This window comes from Colletotrichum costaricense (assembly GCF_030867565.1).
Source record: "Colletotrichum costaricense strain IMI 309622 chromosome Unknown Scaffold_2.1, whole genome shotgun sequence".
Taxonomy (NCBI): Eukaryota; Fungi; Ascomycota; class Sordariomycetes; order Glomerellales; family Glomerellaceae; genus Colletotrichum; species Colletotrichum costaricense.
The window spans coordinates 63,574-84,609 of record NW_026848231.1 but is presented as its reverse complement, the minus strand read 5'-3'; the positions used below and the strand labels follow the sequence as shown (position 1 = coordinate 84,609).

The 21,036-nt window shown below is 53.9% G+C and overlaps 10 protein-coding genes across 10 annotated transcripts; 6 read left to right on the top strand and 4 right to left on the bottom strand.

The window, feature by feature from the left end:
• Positions 1-598: 598 nt before the first annotated feature.
• CCOS01_01646 (uncharacterized protein) lies at positions 599-2,259 on the top strand (the record flags this gene model as incomplete). Its single annotated transcript, XM_060449839.1, has 3 exons — positions 599-700; positions 908-1,303; positions 1,372-2,259. 3 exons carry the CDS (start codon positions 599-601, stop codon positions 2,257-2,259), a joined length of 1,386 nt encoding a protein of 461 aa, XP_060318489.1.
• Positions 2,260-2,536: 277 nt separating this feature from the next.
• Positions 2,537-4,743, bottom strand: CCOS01_01645 (elongation factor Tu GTP binding domain-containing protein; the record flags this gene model as incomplete). The annotated part of the gene is made up of 5 exons (XM_060449838.1): positions 2,537-2,901; positions 2,956-3,753; positions 3,806-3,994; positions 4,096-4,624; positions 4,690-4,743. The coding sequence occupies 5 exons, from the start codon at positions 4,741-4,743 to the stop codon at positions 2,537-2,539; spliced, it is 1,935 nt and encodes a 644-aa protein (XP_060318488.1).
• A 1,456-nt stretch (positions 4,744-6,199) lies between these two features.
• Positions 6,200-6,650, bottom strand: CCOS01_01644 (LSM domain-containing protein; the record flags this gene model as incomplete). The annotated part of the gene is made up of 3 exons (XM_060449837.1): positions 6,200-6,240; positions 6,292-6,472; positions 6,528-6,650. The coding sequence occupies 3 exons, from the start codon at positions 6,648-6,650 to the stop codon at positions 6,200-6,202; spliced, it is 345 nt and encodes a 114-aa protein (XP_060318487.1).
• Positions 6,651-7,437: 787 nt separating this feature from the next.
• On the top strand, positions 7,438-9,687 carry CCOS01_01643 (uncharacterized protein; the record flags this gene model as incomplete). Its single annotated transcript, XM_060449836.1, has 1 exon — positions 7,438-9,687. One exon carries the CDS (start codon positions 7,438-7,440, stop codon positions 9,685-9,687), a length of 2,250 nt encoding a protein of 749 aa, XP_060318486.1.
• A 478-nt stretch (positions 9,688-10,165) lies between these two features.
• Positions 10,166-11,275, bottom strand: CCOS01_01642 (GlcNAc-PI de-N-acetylase; the record flags this gene model as incomplete). The annotated part of the gene is made up of 3 exons (XM_060449835.1): positions 10,166-10,784; positions 10,873-10,975; positions 11,050-11,275. The coding sequence occupies 3 exons, from the start codon at positions 11,273-11,275 to the stop codon at positions 10,166-10,168; spliced, it is 948 nt and encodes a 315-aa protein (XP_060318485.1).
• A 1,089-nt stretch (positions 11,276-12,364) lies between these two features.
• Positions 12,365-13,118, top strand: CCOS01_01641 (uncharacterized protein; the record flags this gene model as incomplete). Its single annotated transcript, XM_060449834.1, has 2 exons — positions 12,365-12,755; positions 12,817-13,118. The coding sequence occupies 2 exons, from the start codon at positions 12,365-12,367 to the stop codon at positions 13,116-13,118; spliced, it is 693 nt and encodes a 230-aa protein (XP_060318484.1).
• A 15-nt stretch (positions 13,119-13,133) lies between these two features.
• Positions 13,134-13,995, bottom strand: CCOS01_01640 (uncharacterized protein; the record flags this gene model as incomplete). Its single annotated transcript, XM_060449833.1, has 2 exons — positions 13,134-13,431; positions 13,487-13,995. The coding sequence occupies 2 exons, from the start codon at positions 13,993-13,995 to the stop codon at positions 13,134-13,136; spliced, it is 807 nt and encodes a 268-aa protein (XP_060318483.1).
• Positions 13,996-14,992: 997 nt separating this feature from the next.
• On the top strand, positions 14,993-16,763 carry CCOS01_01639 (uncharacterized protein; the record flags this gene model as incomplete). The annotated part of the gene is made up of 2 exons (XM_060449832.1): positions 14,993-15,361; positions 15,576-16,763. The coding sequence occupies 2 exons, from the start codon at positions 14,993-14,995 to the stop codon at positions 16,761-16,763; spliced, it is 1,557 nt and encodes a 518-aa protein (XP_060318482.1).
• Positions 16,764-17,735: 972 nt separating this feature from the next.
• On the top strand, positions 17,736-19,381 carry CCOS01_01638 (uncharacterized protein; the record flags this gene model as incomplete). The annotated part of the gene is made up of 2 exons (XM_060449831.1): positions 17,736-18,408; positions 19,194-19,381. 2 exons carry the CDS (start codon positions 17,736-17,738, stop codon positions 19,379-19,381), a joined length of 861 nt encoding a protein of 286 aa, XP_060318481.1.
• Positions 19,382-19,469: 88 nt separating this feature from the next.
• CCOS01_01637 (NUDIX domain-containing protein) lies at positions 19,470-20,087 on the top strand (the record flags this gene model as incomplete). The annotated part of the gene is made up of 1 exon (XM_060449830.1): positions 19,470-20,087. The coding sequence occupies one exon, from the start codon at positions 19,470-19,472 to the stop codon at positions 20,085-20,087; it is 618 nt and encodes a 205-aa protein (XP_060318480.1).
• Between the last annotated feature and the right edge of the window lie 949 nt (positions 20,088-21,036).

Sequence of the window (21,036 nt, the reverse complement as noted above, 5' to 3'; positions counted from 1 at the left end):
GGCTATGTAATACTGAGCCACTTAAGTTAAACATCAAGTTGTATACTTTTCAATAACTACTCTCTGTTCCGACTTCCACGTCCATCATCCTCCTGATGCGGGGACTTCTCTCGATACGACACGAGGTTAGCGCAGTCTTCCCCAAATACGAGCAGAGGTTAGACTCATTCTTGGAACCCACCTGTGTCGGAGATTATCCAATCAGATACACTCAAGACACCATAAGCCTGTGGATCCTGTCCGGAGGCGACCGGGGTAGCTCGACGTCGATCGCGGGTTGAATGAGCGCCTCATGACCGGAGGGGGTTCCCGGAGGAGTGGGCCTCGTAAACTCCGGGAGGATCAAAAAGGGCGCGCTCTTGCTGACGCATGTTTTGTTTTCGTCCCTGCGGCTCTGTTTCCTCCTTTCGTATCTGCTGTCAGCCGAGCATCGCCGCCTATCTCCATGGTGAACCTGCCTCGACCTCGTTAGACCATCTAAGCCGTGTCCGGTCCCTTGAGTATCGTGGACCTGCAGGGCGCCGATCGAGCCAGTCCAATCCGTGTACAGGATCAGATCATTGCAAGTCACCTCAGCTAGGCTTGCCGGGCTATCGATATGTCTGCCTTGGAAACATCTCCGGGCGATGACGTGCGCAAGCGCAGGGCTCATAAGAAGTCCAGAAAGGGGTGCGGAAACTGCAAGTTGCGGCGGGTGAAAGTACGTATCATATCTAAGGATTGAGTCCATCTTGAGCATTCATCTTGCGCACTCCTGTTCATGTCAGCGAGTCTACCCCTATCATTATTCGTGCAACCACCCCTCATAGGGACCCTGGAGATAGGTCTTTACAAGGGACTCTAACTGGGATGACTATCCATCTTTGGCTTTCTGTTTCCTGTTTATAGTGTCTAACAATAGACATAGTGCGACGAGACTAAACCCCGATGCGTGAAATGCGTCTCGTACGGCGTGATATGCTCCTACGCTCCCGCGTCCGCGGCGACGGCCCTCTCTGTGGAAGTGGCGTTTAGTGTTGATCTCTCGTCTGCTTCAACTACTCCCACACCTCCTCAAACGAGAGCTGGTCCCGCTCCTCCATCTATGGGAGCCGCTCCGCCTGCTCAGGCCCCCTTCCCGCCCCGTTACGTCCCTCCGCCGTTACCACAAACCGGATCCATGGAAAGCCCAGACGCGGCGTACCTGTTGACCCCCACAGACGTCCGCCTTCTCGAACGCTTCCAGAAGAGGACGGTCCTGAGTCTCGGCTCAGCAAAGAGTAGAACAATCTATGAGAAAAAGACCCTCCCTATCGCATTCTGCGTAAGCCCCTGAACCCTCCCTTCACCCAACACTCTTCCGAGTACATCGTAGACTAACAAACACCCAAGCACCCCGTCGTAATGCACACAGTAATAGCAATGACCCACCTCCACGACCTAACGCTCCTCACCCCCTCCAACACCCCGCCCTCCCAGGCAACCCAAACAGCCCTAGCCTACCACTGGTACCGCGGCGTCTCCCTCCTCCACCGCAAGCTCTCCAACCCCATCCTTCCCAGCGAGCGCGACGCCCTCTGGCTCGCGGCGGCCTTCATCAGCGTCGCCGCCTTTGCAAACGTCGCCTCCCTCGCCGCGCCCCGCGACGCCTGGCCGCTGAGGCAGGGGTGCCCCTCGGACCTTGACTGGCTCAAGCTGGGCGACGGGAAGAAGCAGGTGTGGAAGATGACAGATACGATACGCGCGCCGAGGGGTGTGTTTGCGGATGCGGCGAGCGAGTTGTATGCTCACCTGATGAAGCCCGTCGAGGCACCGTGTTGCAGCATCAATGATGGACCCGAGGAAAAAGGGAAGACGACGGATGCATGGAGTCCTCCCCTCCCAGAAGGTTTCGCAGACCTCTTCGACCTCATCCAGGACCCAACCCACGCGAACCCGTACTTCACGGCCGCCGCCTCCCTCGTCGCCTGCTGGCGCGTACCCCCGGCGGTGACAGCGGACCCGGACTCGATCGAGCTGATCAAGCCTTTCATGGGCTTCATCAGCAAGCTGGACCCGCGGTTCCGGCGGCTGCTCGAGGAGAAAGACGAGCGGGCGATGCTCCTGCTGGCGTATTGGTTCGCGCGGGTGTGTGATCGAAAGCACTGGTGGATGTGGAAGCGCGCCGTGCTGGAGACGAGGGCAATTTGCGAGTATCTGGAGGCGAGATGGCGGGGGAGGCGGGAGGTGAGGCTTGTTGCCTTTCCGAGGATGATGGCGGATCAGTGCGGGTTGTTGTGATGTCCCGTCATGTTGGTGAAGCATCTTGGGCTGTGAGTTGAGATGAGTGAGGATGGTCATTTCACTAGAGCGGTGAACTAAAACTTGGAAACACTGAGAGTTGAGGCTGGTTGGAAAAGTAAATATAAATGATGATTGAATGAATGAACAAGACACGCGCAAAAGCGTGCCTCCTGGGAAGTGTACATCTTGGTATCGCTCAAACCCAATGCTAATTGACCAGAAAAATCATATCGCCGCTCAACGCCCAATTACACAAATACCAAGTGCAAGTTCCTTACGCGCCGACCTTGACTTCCTGGCTGTTAGCGGTCTTCTCGCCGTTCTCCTCATCTTTGGCTTTCGCTGCGCCATCTTCGCCCGCAGCAGAGTCGCCGTGCGGATATAGCGGCTTGCTGGGGTCGTAGCCAACAGACTTGACTATCCCCAAGCCTTTGGTCCTGCCCTCTCGGAACAATAACCGATCACCAGGGGCGAGGTACTCGGGTCGCTGGACGAACCGGAACGCCACCGTTGCTCTGTCGCCAGTTCGAATGTACGGGCGGTCAACATCAATTATCGCGCACGTCTGCGAGACTGGTCCAACATGGAGCATGGCCTGATACTTTGTCTTGATGGTGGTCGCGTGAGAGAGAATCAAGACTAAAGACATATCAGCTTGAGCACCGGATTGTATACTTGTTCGATGTGACTCACCTTCTGCTATGAATTCTCTGTGAACCTTGGGAGCTGGCTGTCCCTCGAGCTTGGGCAAAACAACCATGCCTTTCCTGACATCCTTACGCCGGACTTTCTTCAAGGCGAAGGACGCCGACTGCCCCGCAGAAGCAGCTGGAACCCCCAATCGCTTGCGTTCGATGGAACGAATACTGGTGGACGTGAACTGCCCCAAGGAGTCGGGACCGATGAGCACGTTGTCACCGGCGTGGATCACACCGGCCTTGATGATTCCGGAGACAACTGTGCCGACGAATGGAACCGAAAATGTGTCGTTGATGTGGAATTCAAAGGGCGCCTCGGAATCATAGCGTCCGTGATGCGGCAAGATGTTGAGGAATGTTCGGACCAAGTCGAGGTTCTCACCCGTGACATTGGAAACCTGGAAGACGGGGCATATCCTCTGGCTGATGAACTGGGTGGCCGTGTTGATGCACTCCTCACGGTCCTTGATGAAGATGGGAATCTTTCGCGCTCCTGGACTCTTCAGAATCTTGGTAATCTGGCTGATGGTCTGCTCGAGAATCTGAGGTGGGCAAATATCAATCTTGGTAATTACGACCATCACCGGGACGTTGAGTGCCAGAGCAATGCCCAAGTGCTCTTTGCTCATGCCAATCAGGCCGTTGTTGGCCGCAACCATCAGCAAGCAGTAGTTGGGGCTGCTCGACAACAGACCAAACACGGTCGTTCGCAGGTACTTTTCGTGACCTGCCAAGTCAGTGAAGGTAATGACCTTGGCGCTGCGTTTTCCAATCTCTTCCCACGACAGTTTTCCTGGTGATCGTTAGTGAGTCATTCTAACGACAGAAGATAGAGAGGTGCCTACTCCCAGGAGTATCAGAGACAACAACCTCTCCAACAGTGTCGAAGCCTAGGATCTCCATGCCGACGGAGCTGGTTCTGCCCGTCTCAATCTCGTGCTTATGGCGGAAGAGGTTCACTCGTGCGCGTCCTCTGCCATCGTCGAGGTCACCCTTGACAAGGACTCCCAGAAGAGAACTCTTTCCAGCGTCGACTATGGTGTGCGTGTTAGCCTGTTTTCACTGCTGTTCTGATGCTGCGAAGAGACCAGCTCGCCCACCAAGTAGATCATGGGCAGACGCAGAGGGCACATACCGTTGCCAACCACGGCTATTCGGGTCTCAATAACATCCTCTACTGTTGCTGGAGTCTGGCGAATCATGATTTTGCCGCTGCAATGGCTGTCTTTGCCAGACTGAGCGCTCGGGGCCTCGACATCGCCACCGATGTTCTTGGTGATGAGCGTCTGGCAGTCGGCTCGTATCCTCTTGGCCGCCTCCTTTAATCTGGTGTATGCAGCGTTCCATTGCTCTATTGACAATGCCATCGACTCGCCGTTGTTCTCGAAACCAAGCTCGAACACGGCCTCCCCGTGGCCCTCAGCTATCCTTTCCTGGAGCACTCCCTCCAACTTCTGAAGTGTGTCGTCATCGGTGCCCAGAAGGAGGTCTTTCAGCCGGGCGCTAGGAGTAGGCTCGGCTAGGTCGAGGTTGTCAAAGAGCTCGTCGAGTTCGGCATGCTGATGTTCAGGGACTTCAGTAACCTTGGAAGTGTCGGTTGATTTGGCGCTTGGGTATCGTAATGCCTGCTGCTTCTCGACGTACTCGGCAAAGTCGCTAAGAGCCTAGAGTAGAGTGGTCAGCGACGATCAGGGCGAAGAGGCATTCGAACTCTTTGGGATCTCCATACAGCTTCGCCCTTACGCTTCTCATGCGGTAATGACTTTATGTTCTTGCTCGTCATGGTGGGGTGATGGGAGCAGCTATATCCGTATCCTAAGGATCATTGATACGTGTCAAAAGCAGTACGATGGGGTTGTGAAAGATATCTGATGGAATTGATCGACGGGAGTGCAATGCAGCGTGTCAAGGCTATATAGAGGGAGGGGCGGATTTTAGTTCCGACAAAGTTGGCGTCGCGACGGGACAGTGAAAGGAGTCATCGATTGACTCGGAGCGGCGAAGTCTAACGGCAGGCAGTGCCGCAGTGACAGTCGAGGCCACTTCCACCTCCACACCACGCCCGGGTGACAGAATGCCCCGCTGCTTTACTTTTAGGCCGCTTATTCTGGGGCCAATTATCCCCTGCCGGTTTCCTGAAATGTATCTATGTTATATGCAACAGCCCTCGCAACTAGCGCCTTTCATACGAGGATCCCGAATCAGGACAAGTTCTGACCTGCTGAGAATTGAGCTGAATCACTTGGTTTGGCCTCGCCCAAAATACAGTATCATACCCAGATTTTTACAGATACATAGAGCATTAAGGCATGGTAGGCGTGGTTGGAATTCAGAGATGGGTGAGTCTAAAGCAGCGTTGACATCATGAGTAACTCGGCGGGGCTTATCGATAAGAGCTTTGGCACGGGCCAACACCAACCTTCCTACCTTATGCTGTGGTGACGCCTGGATGGTGGTGGATTTACCTACTAAGGTAAGGTCATTGCAGAATGCGGAGCCTCGGATTGTGTCTTGACTGAAGTATCCGTAAGATACCTAATCACAGAATGGCGGTTCTATCAATCTTCAGCCATGGCGACCCGCATGGCTGGATACACTCACCACAAAGGTCGCGGCAAACGGAAGTGGAAGTTTGTGTGACTCAGGCACTCAATTGCTTGCTTGTGAGTTGATTTGCGGCTGTACCCTGTTTGCTGCGCCTCTTGCCGGACCTGATCAACTGCTGCCAACCAGGAGCAAGAAAGAGTCATCAAAGTGTTCGGAATAGCACATCTAGAGCTTTCGAAAATCCAATTAAATGGAATAGAGAAACATAAAGCAGGGTGCGCTGAAGCGGGCTCCATTGCTAGGAATGTCTATTTGAACTGCAAACGACGAGATTGAGTGTATGGTTATAATGGGTAAGTCTGCCCAGCTGTTCCTCAGCCATGATAATGAAGCGTCCTAGTGGCCCTGGCTGCACCATCGTACCAATACGCAAGTTGTCCCAGGCTGTAGTGGAGTAGATTCTGCAACAGGCCCAGGGGTGCTAATGTGGTCTCGGGATGAGGGTATATGGAGAGAGACCGCATTGATGATATTCGTATGAAGAGTTACATCTTTTCCTCTCCGGTGTCGCGACAAGAGACGTCAAAACGCGTTGTGAGCGGTGAGATGTTGTCGTCGGCTCGGGTGTACTTGGTGTTGACTCAAAACCAAAGCCCCTTCGCGGCGATGGTTGATGCGTGATCCCCCAATGGTTATGAGGACGTTTGAGGCGAGATGAGAACCACGCTATCACCTGCGAACTTGTTAGACTTTTGACTAGTTCCTCAGATGTGCTGGAACTTACCACGAACAAAGAGCATTTCCGACTTTCTGCTGATGGTCTGCGATATGCTGTCAGCATTTGAAGAGACATCAAGCTCATCGAGCCTTCTCACCTTCACTTCCTCATCTTCTTCATCCTCATCCACCACATAGATGGTCTCCTCGACCTCACCCAGAACAAGGTTGCAATGACTGTCGTATGCCTGTGATACGAGTTAGTATGCCTCATGCAACTCCGAGACACGCATCCCAACTCACATGAAGTCTGCCCTTAAGCTCACGGTCACCTCTCAGCTTGACGAAAACCATTTCGTCGAGCAGGAGCTTGACGAGGTCAAGAGGCTCCTGGACATGCGTGGTGTCTTCGCCGGCGTCCGCCATGGTGATTTGAAGAGTGAAGTTCGGGTCGAAGAGAAGGGAGCAGGGGGCTCTGTGATGAGATGGATCGGTGCGGTTCCTTGATATGAAGACACAGCGATTCAACTGGGATGGCCGAGAGGCGATGGGTGGGGCCAGCTACAGGAGGAATTGTGCATTTTGCGCGGGCAAAGCTCAGCTGCACATCATTGGTCAAACCCTCTCGGAGTCGGCAGAGAGATAGTCCGGCTGCTCAGCCCACAATGAGATTGAACCGTGCCACGGCACACCGGAAGGTGGGCCAGGAATGGGTCTTGCCCCAGGTCTGCGTGGAGCTTCCCGTCCCTTGTCCGGGATGGCACGGTTAGAGGGGAAGGGAGCAGGGCACTAAAGCAGGCACTTGCAGCACTTCTATTGCAACTTGGAGCGGGCAAACAGGCACTGGCGGGCCACAAAGACAAGGAGGATGGCCGATGGATGAGGAGGAGGAGGCGGCGGCAAGCAACGGCGGCGGCGGCAGCGGAAGAAGCAAAGTTGGGGAAGCTGGGCTGTCGGGGAAAACGCCTCGACCTGCGTAAGCTGTGCTTGGGGGAGCTGTGCCTTCCTCCATGGCTTGCCGATGTGGTACGGTACGTCCCCCTTCACAGTGAGGGGACAGCTTTTTGTTTGTCCTTTTCACTCAGCAACCTCCCCTCACGCGAGCAAAACGGTCGTTCAGCCACATCTTTGAAGAAACACAACTTCCATTTGGCCGTGCCATTGGCTTCGAAGCATAAGACATGATTCGATACAGACCTCGCAACCTTCCATTATGATACCAACTATTGAGGCCAAAGGCCTTCGACAGCTGCTGCGGCATCAAGGTCCCCCTCGCGGCACGCCCTCGAAAATCTTGGCTGCCCGATTACGAAGATGCTACGGGCATCTGCCCCCTTTTCCCATATCAACAGCTCCCGCCAGAATCCTAATTCCACGAAATGGGCTGGACATATCCACGAGATGCATGTCCCAGTCGCATAAGCTCAGCTTCGACACCTCGGCCCCTGCGATCGAGTCGCGCTCAGATCAATCTGCCGACGCGCATCTCGCAGATTTGCTACGAGCGGTTCAATCACAGGATACAACCCAAATAGTGAGGAGTGTCAAAGGCCTAGCATGTCACCCAAGGCCCATTGAGGCGGCAGACGCGTTGCAAAGGCTGCCACCGACTACATTTTCGGAAATCGTGCGCTCCCTAGACCCCTCTCGCGTCGGCCCTCGCAGCAATGCAACCCACGGTTTGCGTATCGAGAATGGACTTGGCCAGTACAGCTCTCTTGCCTCGGTCGCTGATCGGTTCGGTGTTCCCAAAATCTACAAAAGCACCTTTCAGTCATTGCGTACGCTATTCGGTCTACGATCCTACCATGGCAGCGAGCCTTCTCGACTCGACTACGTCGTTCTCTTAAGATGCGCCGGTGCCGCATCCGATGTCCAGGCTGCCAAGGAAATTTGGGATGTGACGAAGGGGGAGGAAGATAGCCACCACAGGAATGGCCAGGACTATACCGAATACTTCAAGACTCGATTTCTCACAGACCCAGCCTACTCGCACAACGATAAGGCCAGGCTGCGAGTGCGACTCCGTGATTTACATGGCCGTAGGAAGAACATCAAAGACACCCGGATCTTGTGGCCCCTCGAGGGACTGAGACTTAGCCTCGTTGCCAACAGGAGGTTCACCTACGGCCGTGCTAGTTGGGAACCGACTCACGACTTACATCGCCTCCTCAGCTTGCCCGCCCCTGTCGGACGACTGAATGCATTCATCCGCAAAAAGCACAAAGTGGTGGACGAAGAGTACTACTGCGCGTACCTAGTAGCCTGCGCACGCGCTGGCTCAGTCAGGGAGATGACTCGAATTCTTTATAAAGTATGGGGCATCCTCATCACCGACAGAGATCATCGAGCAGCAACGATTGTCAAGGCCAACAGGGCGGACAGTATCAGGCGAACACCGACGCCAACACAGCCTTTGATCAACGCCATCGTGCAGTCTTTCGGTTGCACTGGTCATGTCATTCTAGCCAGAAAACTAATCGAGTATATCTCTGCAGAATGGGGCATCCCTATACCGCCAGATACCTGGTCGTCGCTCCTGGAGTGGACCTACCTAATATCTTCTAAACCGGTCACCCGAGAGTACAAGACTATGAGCGACAAAAACAGGGTCGTTCGGTCCAACGACGTGTTGGCTGTATGGGACGCCATGACGGCCAATCCCCATCTGGGAAAGCCCGGCATCCGTGACCTTGACATTTACACTAGGTCGCTGGTTGCTTCTGGTAAGCTGGATGAGGCTTGGGACTCCATCAGACATGCATGCGCCGAGTACGACTCACTTTGCAAGGATGTCGAGGCAACTCTGTTTGAGACCCTTTTCCCATCGCCACCGCCAGCTTCAATATCTCGTCACCATCGACTAAAAGCACAGCAACACATGTCATGGTACTCCATCCAACGCTCGTGCCAGCAATGGTTGCGGCAGGCCAGCGTACGCTTACGCCGCGAGCCCGCGCTGGGATCCCAGATTATCCCTGACTTTGTCAACGATTTTCGCCGTTTTCTCCCTGATCCGATTACGTACTCGACGTATGGAGGCACTGTTAGGATCCTGAACCAAGACATCGCCGCACCCAAAACCAAATGGGTAAAGCAGATTGTTCGCTCTGAGCCAACTCGGAGACTGGCTCCCGATCCAAGCCGGCCAAAGGTTTCTAAACCAGACGGGGCTGCAGAGGATGCGGAAGCTGTACCCATTGTCACCGAGGCGGGCGACCCAGTGTATGAGAGCATGACGATTACCCTCAGACGATCAACTCGAAGGATGGTCCGCCAACGAAGGGAGGTCAGATTTGGAGAGCAAGAGAATCGTCTACGATTTGAGCTTGGTAAGTCGGCAAGTCGGGGGGTTGTGAATGAAGGTGAGGCGATTAGCACGGTTGAAGCTCTGAATTCGCAACGGTTACCACAGACCGGTCCCCTGTTCCGAAAGGAGGTCTTAAAGGCCTTGGTGTGGTAGATGGCAGAAGGCGATCCATTTGGCAAGAGGAATCTGGAAGACATGTCGAGAGGACCCTGTCTGGTAGATGGACTCCGATAGATGATTCAATGAATTGAATTCCAATGTCATGGAAAAGATTTGTGTTCTGATGCGTTGCTACTGCAATACTTCTATCAATTGGGTACCGATGAATAATTGGAGATGTAATCTGTTCCCATCATCTGGTGTACCTCGTCTTCATTCTGTAACTGCAACGCTGATGATTTTTGTACCTCCGGCGATATATGTTGGTATCTACCCAAAACACGTGGAGTCCATGCAAAAACGCCTGCTCATGATCAAGGGGGTGGTGGATGGGGGAATATGAGATGCTAGGTAGGATATGCCTTGTTTTCTTTTTCAAATCCATGCTTTACCATCAACTTCTCTTTGCTCCTCCCCCTCTTTTTCTTCTCACTCTCGTGACTAAGATGTCCCATATTTTTGCGCAGCTTACTTACGCCTTGGTCTCCTCTTCGGCCTCGACCTTTTCCAGCCGCAAGTCGTTGAGGACCATGTACCTGCTCAATGAGATCCATCCATAGCGGAACCAGACCATCTGGCTCTTGTGCGCCGTGGTCATTGCGCTCCACGCCGTGGCCCAACCGCCCTTTGCGCCCAGCTCGCTGAGGAACACGAGCGCCGTCGGGTGGTAGTTGTCGTCTTCCTCGTCCTCGTCATCGCTTTCGTCGTCCTCCTTCTTTGGCTTCTTGGGCGGTTTCGGGGGGTTGCTGCCGGCCGTGGTTGCCCAGGAGAAGAGCGTGGGGATGGCGTCGAGGAAGTTGGTGTACTTGCGCGCAAAGGGGACCGAGGTCAGGGTGTAGAGATCGACGGGGGAGGGCCAGCGCGGGTTGGTAGAAAGGGCGGCGATAAAGGCGCGGGCACCGTGGTATAGTGATATGTGGTTCGGGTGGGAAGAGACGCCGGTCGAGTCAAAGGTGATGAGGACGTCAATGTTGGCGTCGGGTTCCTCGCCAGCGGCTCGCTGGCGGGCGAGCTGCGGCGCAAAGGCGCGGCCGAGGAGGGTAGAGATCTTGGTCTTGTCCCAAACGTTTGTCATGGAGTCCTGAAAGTCGCTGGAGGTGCCGGGAGGCGGTCAGATTAGCTCGTCCAGGGTCTGGAGTGGAGTTGAGGGGCAGTGGGTTAGGAGGGGGAATTGCTCACGGGCTGTCAATGACGAAGACGTCGTGTTCCTGCTGCAGACCGAGCTTCATGCCGCTCTTGATCAGCTCCTTCTTGCGAGTCTCGCCCAAGCCGTCGGCGTTGCCTATACAGTTGCCCCTCTTGTCAGCCACGGCGTCCTTTTGCCCCTGCAACAATGTCCCCAAGAAGTTTGCTGACCTGAACTCAAACACAGAATCTTGACATGATTGCCTGTATCCGGTTTGGTGAGGGCCAAAACTGTTGGCGCAAAGAACATGGCTTCATCATCCGGGTGTGCAATCAAGAGACAGATGCGTTTGTTCTCCAGGGTTGGGAGTCTCGGCGTGATCAACGGGACCAGGTATATATACAATGCAGGCGCAACAGCCACCAGCAAGGCGCCGAAGAGCATTATCCAACCCATTGTCAACTACAATTGTCGCAAATTCCAACACCGGGCCGCTCTGGTATACGATATCGTTTCGTCGGTGAGGAGGTTTCGAGTTCCCCAAGGTGGGGTTATTTTCGGGAGGAGTATTTCGAGGATGCGGTGTGGCGTGTGTCGGCGAGTCGCAGCCTCGCGCAGAAAGATGACGGGTCCGAAGAGGTCGTAAAAGGTGTATGCTGAGACGGAAGAGTTCTCAGAGAAACCCAAGAGAGTCGCAAAGCAGCACTAGATACTCGATGGAGGTCACGAGGCAAGCAGCATCGCGCGGGAAAGAAGAGCAGAAGCGTGAGATGCCACCTTGCGATTTTGGGGGACCCTGGTCTAATCTCGGAGGAGCTTCTTAGCGACAACGGGTGGTGGTGGTGGTGGCTGTCAATGGTGGTGTGGGTGGTCGCAAATAGCGGGAGACGATCGGCTGGGAAATTGGATGAGCTGGGGCCCGGACGATTCGGTGCCTCGCTCACTCACGCTGCCTCCCGTCACCACCTCAGTTCGGTCATTCTGTCGCAACTGGCGCGCCATCTGCGCCGTCGGTGTGTGGTAGCACCCGTTCCCTTCCCGAAAATGCAGGCGGTGACAGATCCTCGCGGAACGGGGCCCTGACAACACTAAATCCGCCCTGAGGGGCGAGCGACGCCTGGCAATTGGCCCTCCGGAGCAATGTGTCAGGCGACAGGGCATAGCCGCATGGGTTCGTTTGGTCACTGGACCGATGTCCTGCAGCAGGGGCCAGGGGAGCTTTCTACCTTTTATTTTCCAGGTGCAGGACTTCCCTGACAGCTGGTGAGCTCCAGCTACTATACCTTATGGGCTGACGGCGGGACAAGGAACTGTCAAACTGTAAACTGTGTCTTTGTCAGCCAACCTAAGCAGCTCAGCACGCGACCAGACGAAGACATCCGACGACAACATACCTTGCAGCTGCCACTTGGCTGCATCTCACAGACGGAGAGACCTCTGTATTGGCATCGCCGAAGCTCGAGGTGTCCCTGAGCGGATTGGCAAAGGACGGCGAGGGAAAAGCCTCAACCACGGCACATCGAGTGTTCACTCGCAACCTCAAACATGGCCAAAAAGGGGACCAAGGAAAAGAGGGTGAAGGATCCTAAGGGCATCCCCCTTGCCCAGCCTGATCGGTCAGCTCCCAGCGAAGCCACTTTGCTGCAGATGGCCCAAGATCGTGGTCTTTTCAAGCAGGCCGACAAGGATCCGCGGAATAAAAATTTGCCCAAGGGTGCTGTCCGAATTGACAGGCCGGGTAGCGAGGATAGTGACGATGATGAGGACGACGAAGAGGCCTTGTTGTCTCCCTTGATGGAGCGCATCATGGACACACTGCTCTGGACTGTAAGTCTTGCCATGGTACACGGCACCCTCGACGTACTCGTCCAGAATCAGTATGCCAAGGAGATCGAATGGCCCAATGTCTTCAGCCGTACCCTCATTGCGTTGATGGGTGAGTTTCAAGTCGGTCCCCTTCATTCTGCTCCTTTGCTGATGACGACGGTGGGCGGTAGTGCTCTTCTTTCTTTTCTATAATCTCCATGCTTTCCCATCCAGCCCAAACCTTATCCCGGGACTGCCGGCTCGTTACCAGCATGCTATTCGACAGGCCATCTTCTTCGTGGCCGGTGTGTGGGCTGGATGCCATCTGATTTACATCACCAACAAGTTCAGTTATCTGTATATCATGAAACAGGCGCCAACTCTGGGATGTGTATGGATTTGGTCGGTCTTGGAGCTTGACCTTCCCGTGGCGGTGGCCAGCCTGGCGGTGGCAGGTGCTTATTTGCTGCAAGGAGGGTATTCCATTAAATAGGCGGTTCACGACTCGTTATTTGGACCTCGACCGCTGGGTAGACTGCGAACTGGCCCGCCGGTGGTGCCCTCGATTCGTCAACTCGCTTGGAAGCTGTTGCGAGGGACTGGATAATCGGCGCGACCTAACGGGATCGGCCAACGGTGAATCTGGACCGTGGCTGAGTCGACTCCGATGCATCAGACGATAGACGAGGTCCTCCAGCTGATGGATCTGGGCTCTCTGCTCAGATATTTGATTCTCCATACGAATAAAGCTCTCTTCAGCCTTGGCTTCCGTCCACGTCGTCCTCGATTCTAAATCTCGAATCCGACTGCGACAAACGATCAGTAATAGCGACCAACAACTCGTCAGCAAAAGTATCTTACGAAGAAATCATGCTCATTTGCGTGAACTGCACTCTTGCCGTCAATGCTTCTCTCTGGCGGACCAGCTCCAACGTTTTGGTCCGGACCGGCAGCCAAGCCATGGCAACATTGGTCGTGAAGCTCCAACTCTTGGGCACGAGAGTCCATTTACCCTGATTCTCGGCGTCTTGGCCCGCAGCCTTAGTCTCGGCCTCAGCCAGCAGTTCCAGGATCCGTTTCTCCAGCTTAATCAAATCGTCCATCACAAAGGCGTACATCTGATATTCAGGTTGGCGAGAATGGGGACCTCCCGATCTTTCACCGGCTGTGCGAACAAGATCTGATAGCCACGTGGATTCCGTTTTGAACCATGACAGCGAGGCCTTGACCCGGAAATACTCGTCGTCGCTGTTGCGCAGATATGTGATTCTGACGTACACTGCTGCGACAATAGCGACAACAAATGTGAGGATTCCGGCGACATTGGCCGCGATGGACAGAGGGCTGTCCTGCTGCGACGTCTGGTCCATCGGGATGGTCCAGAGAATGACGTTTGCGGCTCTGTTTCGGTGACGCCAAGTTTGCGAGAGAGAATTGTAACGAGGCTCGCACGCAGTCAATGTTTGACTTGCTCCCACGGGCCCGACAGCAAAGGTCCGAAGGGAGCTTGGGAAGGAGCTTCCATTTGAAGAGAAGCTTCTAGGTTCCAGGTGAAAGGTACCTACCCCTGTGCCCTGGGGCACCCGTCGCTAAGATTTTAGCGCCGTTCTTGGCTTCCCGTAGTGGGGCCGTAATTCACCTCGCTCCGGCCCCGCGTAATCTCGAATTGTCGACGACAGACTCCCGATGTTGCAGTTGATGTCCTCCGAGTTTCCGAAATGACGAGAATTCTCTATATCACTGCAGTTATTTGTGCGGTCTTTATATGCTCTCTTCCGGTTGTTGTCTCTAGATTTACGATGCCAGTCACCTCATACACCGACGAATGTCTGGGCCAGATCTTGAGACTGGAATTTTTCATCTTTTGGTGTTGGTAAGGTAGGACCAAACAACGGCGGAACACAATTCCAAATATGAGGATCATGTGAATCGTCTAGTAAAACGGTTCGTCTACTTGAATTATTTCCAGAGCGCAGAACCTGTGGTGCTCTCGGGGTGTTGAACTTTGCTCACAGGAACAATGATCCTGTCGATTATCGGAGAAAGCCCTCGCGGAAAGAGCCCTCTTCATATTAATGAGTCGCTGCTTCCTCAGGATCAGTTGTGAATTACCAGAAATATTCTGACCGCCCTCGGTTGACCTATTATGGACGAAGGGACACACTGAATTCCCTACCCTCCTACCCTCCTACCCGGATTTCTTCCACCCTTCTTCTACTTTTTCTCTTCCCCATCCAACCAACCTTTCCAGTCTCCAATCCCAGCTATATCAACCAAACAAGCCCACCAACGAAGGTATTCCCAACTCTTCCCTAGTTACCGATCAAAGCTTCATTCTAACTAGGAATTCCAGCATCATCATCCACAATGTCTTCGCCCTACACCATCCCGTACAAGGCCACCGCCTCGACCTTTGTGCCGGGCGCCGCCGCCCACCCCCCAGCGCCCCAAGATCATGCCGCAGCGAATATGCGGACGGTCCGGCAGCCGGCGGTCGCCGGACAGCCTCTTGCTGCTGACACTAGTCACAGCAATGCCCCGGTGGCCGTGGGTGGCGCCCCTCGGGATGCCATCCCGGCGAAGTTCTCGTCGGCGGTTGAGGCCGCTGCTGGCGGTGGCATTGCCATCGCCGCCCCGGGTGGCCTCCGGGGTGTTAGTGGCCCAGCTTCGGCTGGTGCTGCTGACAGCAGCGGCCAGAGTGGCCATTGTGGTGAAGCTGTGCCCACCACCAGCACTGTGAGTCTCCTCCCTTTTATATCCTTCTTCCTGTCCCCCAATCAGTAACTGGACGTGAGAGAACAACCACAATGGCTCTTTCTTCATGTCCTCATTTCATCTCATGTTGAGTTACTGATCCTGCTTTACTGATCTGGCGCTGCCTGGGAGATCTCCAATATCTATATAAAGCCCCCTTCTCTCCCCTTTGATTCTGACTTCTTTCTTCCTCCAGACCACCACCACCACTCCCCTTGGCACTGACGGCTGTGAAGAAATGGAGCAGCAGCTCCAGACTACTCAGGCTGAGATTGCTCGGCTGAAGGCTGAGAATGCTCAGCTCAAGGCAGACAGTGCAAGAACCAAGGCCGAGAATGGGAAGTTGAGGGAGGCCATTGGCACCGCTGGTCTTGCCTTTGACGAGAACGAGGGGCTCCGGGCCGTGATTCTGCGACTTGAGAAGGTGGCATCGCACAAAGTCATCCAGAACGAGAACTTGTTCCAGCAGATGGCAGACATCCAAGGCCAGGCTCTGGCTCTGAACCAAGATCGAGACAGGCTTCGGACTAAGAACCGCCTTCTTCGAGCTGAGCTTCGCCAGGCCATCAGGACACTTCTTGGTCTCCATAGCGAGAACATGGAGCTGAAGGACAAGGAACAGGACGCCACTATGGGTATCCAGATCCTCACCGACATGCTTGCTGCCTTATATAACAAGATCGTTGATGACGCCCCGGATATCATGCCTACTCTTTCGGAGCGTGTGCAGAAGACTCTGGACCATGTATACGAGAATTGGAAGGAAGAGCAGTTCTTGCAGGTCTTTCACCCCGAGCAAGCGATGCAAACGACCTCGCCCTATGATCTGGTCCCTCGGCACACCCCGGTTCCTTCTCGTGGCGGTATCGAGTTCATCCCTCTTGAAGGCAACGAGGAAGATGAAGATACCCTGAACGCCAGATCTGGTACTTCGACAGTCGTGCCTCCTGCACCGCAGCCGCAACAACCGGTGCAGCATCAGCCCCCTCCCCATATTCCCAACCACAACATTGCCAATCCGCACGCCACTGGCTTTATACCCGGTCAGACCAACATCTTCAGGCTGATCATCGACTCCCCTGGTCAACAGTTGTATGAGAACAACATTCCCCATGTCGACAGTCCTCACACGCCTACCACCGGTGGCCCTGCCCCTCCTAATGGCGGTACTGTCAGCCTCTCCGACAACCTTTACGATCCTGATACTCCCACCCTTCATGGCGCTTCTAATGCCGTTGACGGTCGCGAGGATCCCCGCGACGGCATTACCATGACCAACGACGAACCCGAAGATCACGAGGATCTTCAGACTCCCCAGACTCCACAAACTCCCACTCCTCTTCGGCACCATGGAGCAAATGTTCTTGGAACACCGGATGCTTGAGTGTGTCCATTGAGCTGAATTTTCTCGATATCTTCTCCTCAGGTAAGTCCTTGACGCCAATGTATTTGATGCTTGACTTCTTTTACTGACTGATTGCTCAGGCAAGAGCAGCCACGATTCCCATGAGCGCATTGATTATGTCCACTCGCACTTGTGCATGCTTGGCAGCAAGGCGTTACGACAAGTCAAAAGAGCTTTCCTAGCGCATTCGAGCTTTACGACAGTTCACTTTGGGCTTCTTGGAGGTTCTGATTGCTTTGGAAAGAATTTAGACTTCAAAGTGGACTCTAGATTTCCTTGGAGTCTTGGTCCCGGCTCATTTTGGCCTTTCCGCAATCACTGCTCTTTGGTCACGACTTGGCAACAACGACAACAATCAAGTTGGCATACGAACTCTCCTTTTCTGTGGTATGACATTCGACTTATGCTATTAAGCATTCATAATTCTTTCTTCGCCGGTTACGGCACTTCTTCTTCTCTCTTTTCTTTCGCAAGACCTGCACTTTAATACACATGGCTAGCATGTGGCAGTCGTGCATCGGCTTCTTGCATGGGAAGCTAGATTTTCTTTTCACCCCCGCCTTTAATAGACAGCATAGTTTGTCTACCGTTGGCATCGCGGGATTGGTTTCGGAACGGTTTGGTATTCAGGGCTCAGAATGGGATCATAAGGGAAAGGGATATGGCGATCGCGGCTACCAGATGGACATGCGAGGCTCACAATAGCAAGCAGGGTTAGCATACAGCAATCAGACGCTCATATCTCGTCAATGAAGTCGCTGGCATCGAGTGAATGTGTGACATGTGGTGGTCGTTGCCATTAGGCTAAGTTCTGGGCAGTGAATCTCTTGACGATAGTGTTGCTATAAAAGCTGGCCTCTCCTTCTTGAAGACTGGAGTAACCCGCTCAAACCAACCTCTAAGAGCACCACAAACCCATTGCTAGAATGACCTTACTTGATTATATCTCACATGGACGAACCACCACTACCCCCACAGCCCACAGAGCGAGAGGGCAACCCCTCATGGGGCAGACTACGAACAGTCAGGCGAGCCCGCAACTCACCCCACGACATCCCCTGCGGCGAAGAATGCCTAGTATACCCAAAAGGTAAGACCAACCACACGCCGACCGGAATCATGGGCAAGATCGCCCAATATCTAGAACTAGACCTCGAGAGCCGACCCTCAAAGGACGACGTTTGGATGGAGAGGAAGGGGAGAAAGAGGCGTCGTGGCGGGAGACATCGGCGCTGCCCGCAGCCGAACCAGTTTCATCCAGGTGAGGAAGGAGGTTTGGAGGATGTGGAGGAGACTATGGATGGGGAGTTGGTTGAGCCTGTTGCGTGGGAGGTAGGTGGCGCCGGCGGTTGTGGTGATGGTGGTGGTGAGGTTGGGAGAGTGTATCCTCCTGCTGCTGTGCGCGGCCAGGAGAGACCTGCTGATCGGGTGGCTGCCGTTTGGGGAGGTTGCGAGAATCCGGCTGCTGGGCCTGCTATCGAAGAGGCTACTCCGGTGCTTCTGTGTCCTGGACAGGCGAGGGAGGGGGAGGTGAGGCTACCTGGCGCTGTCGAGGTTCCTCGAGGTGAAGGCGCTGATCCATCTCAGAGATGGGAAGGAGGTTCCGGTCGAATTGCGACTAGTGGTCAGTGGCGGTGGTGACATATCTTTCAATTAGATAGAGTTGATATAGTTACATTATGGTTTGAGCATAATGAAGAACTGGCCTTCTTTGGGACCTTTCACGAACCCGTGGTTCTTGGAATACCTCAGGTTGGCGAAGTCGAGTGATAGACACCACTGTGACATCAGTGCATGGTCTAGAGTGAGCGATAGAAGAATCAACGGCAAGGCTTGAGTTTTCTGGAGCTATGACTGGAAACATAGGGGAGTATTCAGGCAGGCTTTTAGTCAAGGAAGATGTGATGAGCAGATTGACACATGATCTAAGAAGCAAGATGATCAACACAAGTAAATTTCAAGCAAGGCGCAGCTAATAACATTACCACTTCGGTGCACTTGCCTTCCTCTTTGTATGATGTGCCTCCTATGAACTTCTGGTGTAGTTGTTTGTCTGCCTCAAGGAGTTTTCGTTGGTCGCTCGCATATCTGATGCTGTACTCTAGGCAAGGAAGTCTTGCGAATCAACAAACTTCAATTAGCCCTTCAAGTACCTAGCGTCTGGTACTGTTCAAATAAGAACATCATGATGCCAAGCGTTTCTTTTAGAAGGAGACCACACTAAAACGTCAACCATTCAAGACCGTTGAGGTAGAATTCCCGCATCGCGACACGTAAAAGACTTGAAGAGGAATTGACTCAATGCAGTTTCGACTCCGACGCCTGCCCAACACCAACCCTTAACTCGACATTCTCAAATGTTCTGAACGATTGGAATTTGAAACTCGGAAGTTTCGTTCTACGTCCTAGGCACCAGCGGCGAGTCCGCCCTCAAGCCAGCCCGCAAGGCGGCCATCGTCAGCCGCAAAACTGGGACCGCTCCGGGAAAGAACACCAAAAATCCCCCACAAAACAAGCTCCGTTCCGCACCCGCGCAACGTTGCACAACCTCACTCGACTTCACTCAACGTCACCTCATCTGGTCCGGGCAGGAATAGAAGCAACATCACGTCACCAGAATTTCGCCTCAATCCTCAGCAAAGACAGCCTCGCAAACAAAAGTTACCAAAGAACACCATCATCGCCATGGCATCCAACCCCGAAACCGCTCAACCTCCAACACCACCCGCGTTCAACCTCACCTACCCCTCCTCCCTAGAACCCTACAACATCCCCGCGGCAACCTGGCTCACCGCAAACTCCAAATCATGGGACGGCCTCGCAACAGGCGCCCTCGTCTTCTCCCCCTCGACCAACAAAATCCTCCTCCTCCAGCGCGCCGCCCACGACAGCATGCCCCTACGCTGGGAGACGCCCGGCGGTGCAGCGGACCCAGAGGACGTGAGCCTGTTTGCAGCGTGCGCGCGCGAGCTGTGGGAGGAGGCTGGGCTCGAGGCCGTGGAGATTGTGAGAATCGTAAGCGAGGGGGAGGGGAAGGACCCAGGGAGCGTGTTTACGAATCGGACTGGGACGAGGGTTTTTTGTCGGTTTGCGTTTGAGGTTACGGTGAGGGATGATGGTGATGGGGGGAGAGGGGTGGAGGAGATGGTGAGAATCGATCCGGAGGAGCATTGTGATTTTGTGTGGGCTTCTGAGGAGGAGGTGAGGAGGGAGAGGGTTGGGGAGAGGGAGATCCCGATTACGAATGGGCAGATGGCGAGGTTGATTCTTGATGGGTTCCGGAGGAGGAGAGAGGAGGTCTAGAGGGTTCATGGTTGGTGAGGAGTTGTCGAGCACAGAATGGTCGGTTGTCCTTTATGTCAACGAGGACGAGGAACTATAGAGATAGATGAGGCTCTTGGAGCAAGATCAGAAAGAATCGACACCATTACGAAGTTAGTATTGCTCCGGCATAGAGGACAGGATATCATTGCGTGAGACGAAGGAGACAACCATAATGAGGATTTCATCAATGAAAGACACTCGAGTGTGCATACCGTTTGGATACTCAAATGTATTCCCATAAGCCAATATGGCGTTCTTGCCTTCGTGATGGATTACTCGCTCTCATGTACTCTGCCAATCATCGCCTTGATACATCCGTAATCCCTAGGGATCTAATAATCAAGACATAACACCAAAGCCGAACCCACCCATACATCCTTCATGCTCACAACACCATGACTCTCAGTTCAGGGTACCGCTCAGTAGCCCGCCCCTGCCGGAGTCCAAGGCCCTTCACGATAGATATGGTGCCGACGGCCACTGTCGCCATAAGAAACAACAATCTTGTGCTTCATAGCCCCGGTGAGTGTCAGCCGCTGGTCAACATGGAATACTTTATAGAGGGCACTCAGAAAGAGAAAAGAGAAGTTCTCCAAAGAAGCGCAGCGTACTGAAAGTTTCCTTCATCGGCGTTCAACCATTCCATAAGGCTGAGTAGAGATAGCTTCACCATGGCTGCCAGACCGCGCATCTGGCGCACTTCAGCCTGGCAAGGGGACAAATAGCTTCTGGGTGTAAGATAGCTTTACTTGGATGGACTGTGAAGAGCCCAGAGGTATGAAGTGGCAGCTGGTATACTCGATATCTCGATAAACAGTGTCGGCTGACATACGAGGATATGATAGTGAAAGGCGGGGGTTCAGAAGTCATCACGGCCTTCTTCATGTCAAACATGGATACATGAGCGTCAGCTGACGCCCCAACGACA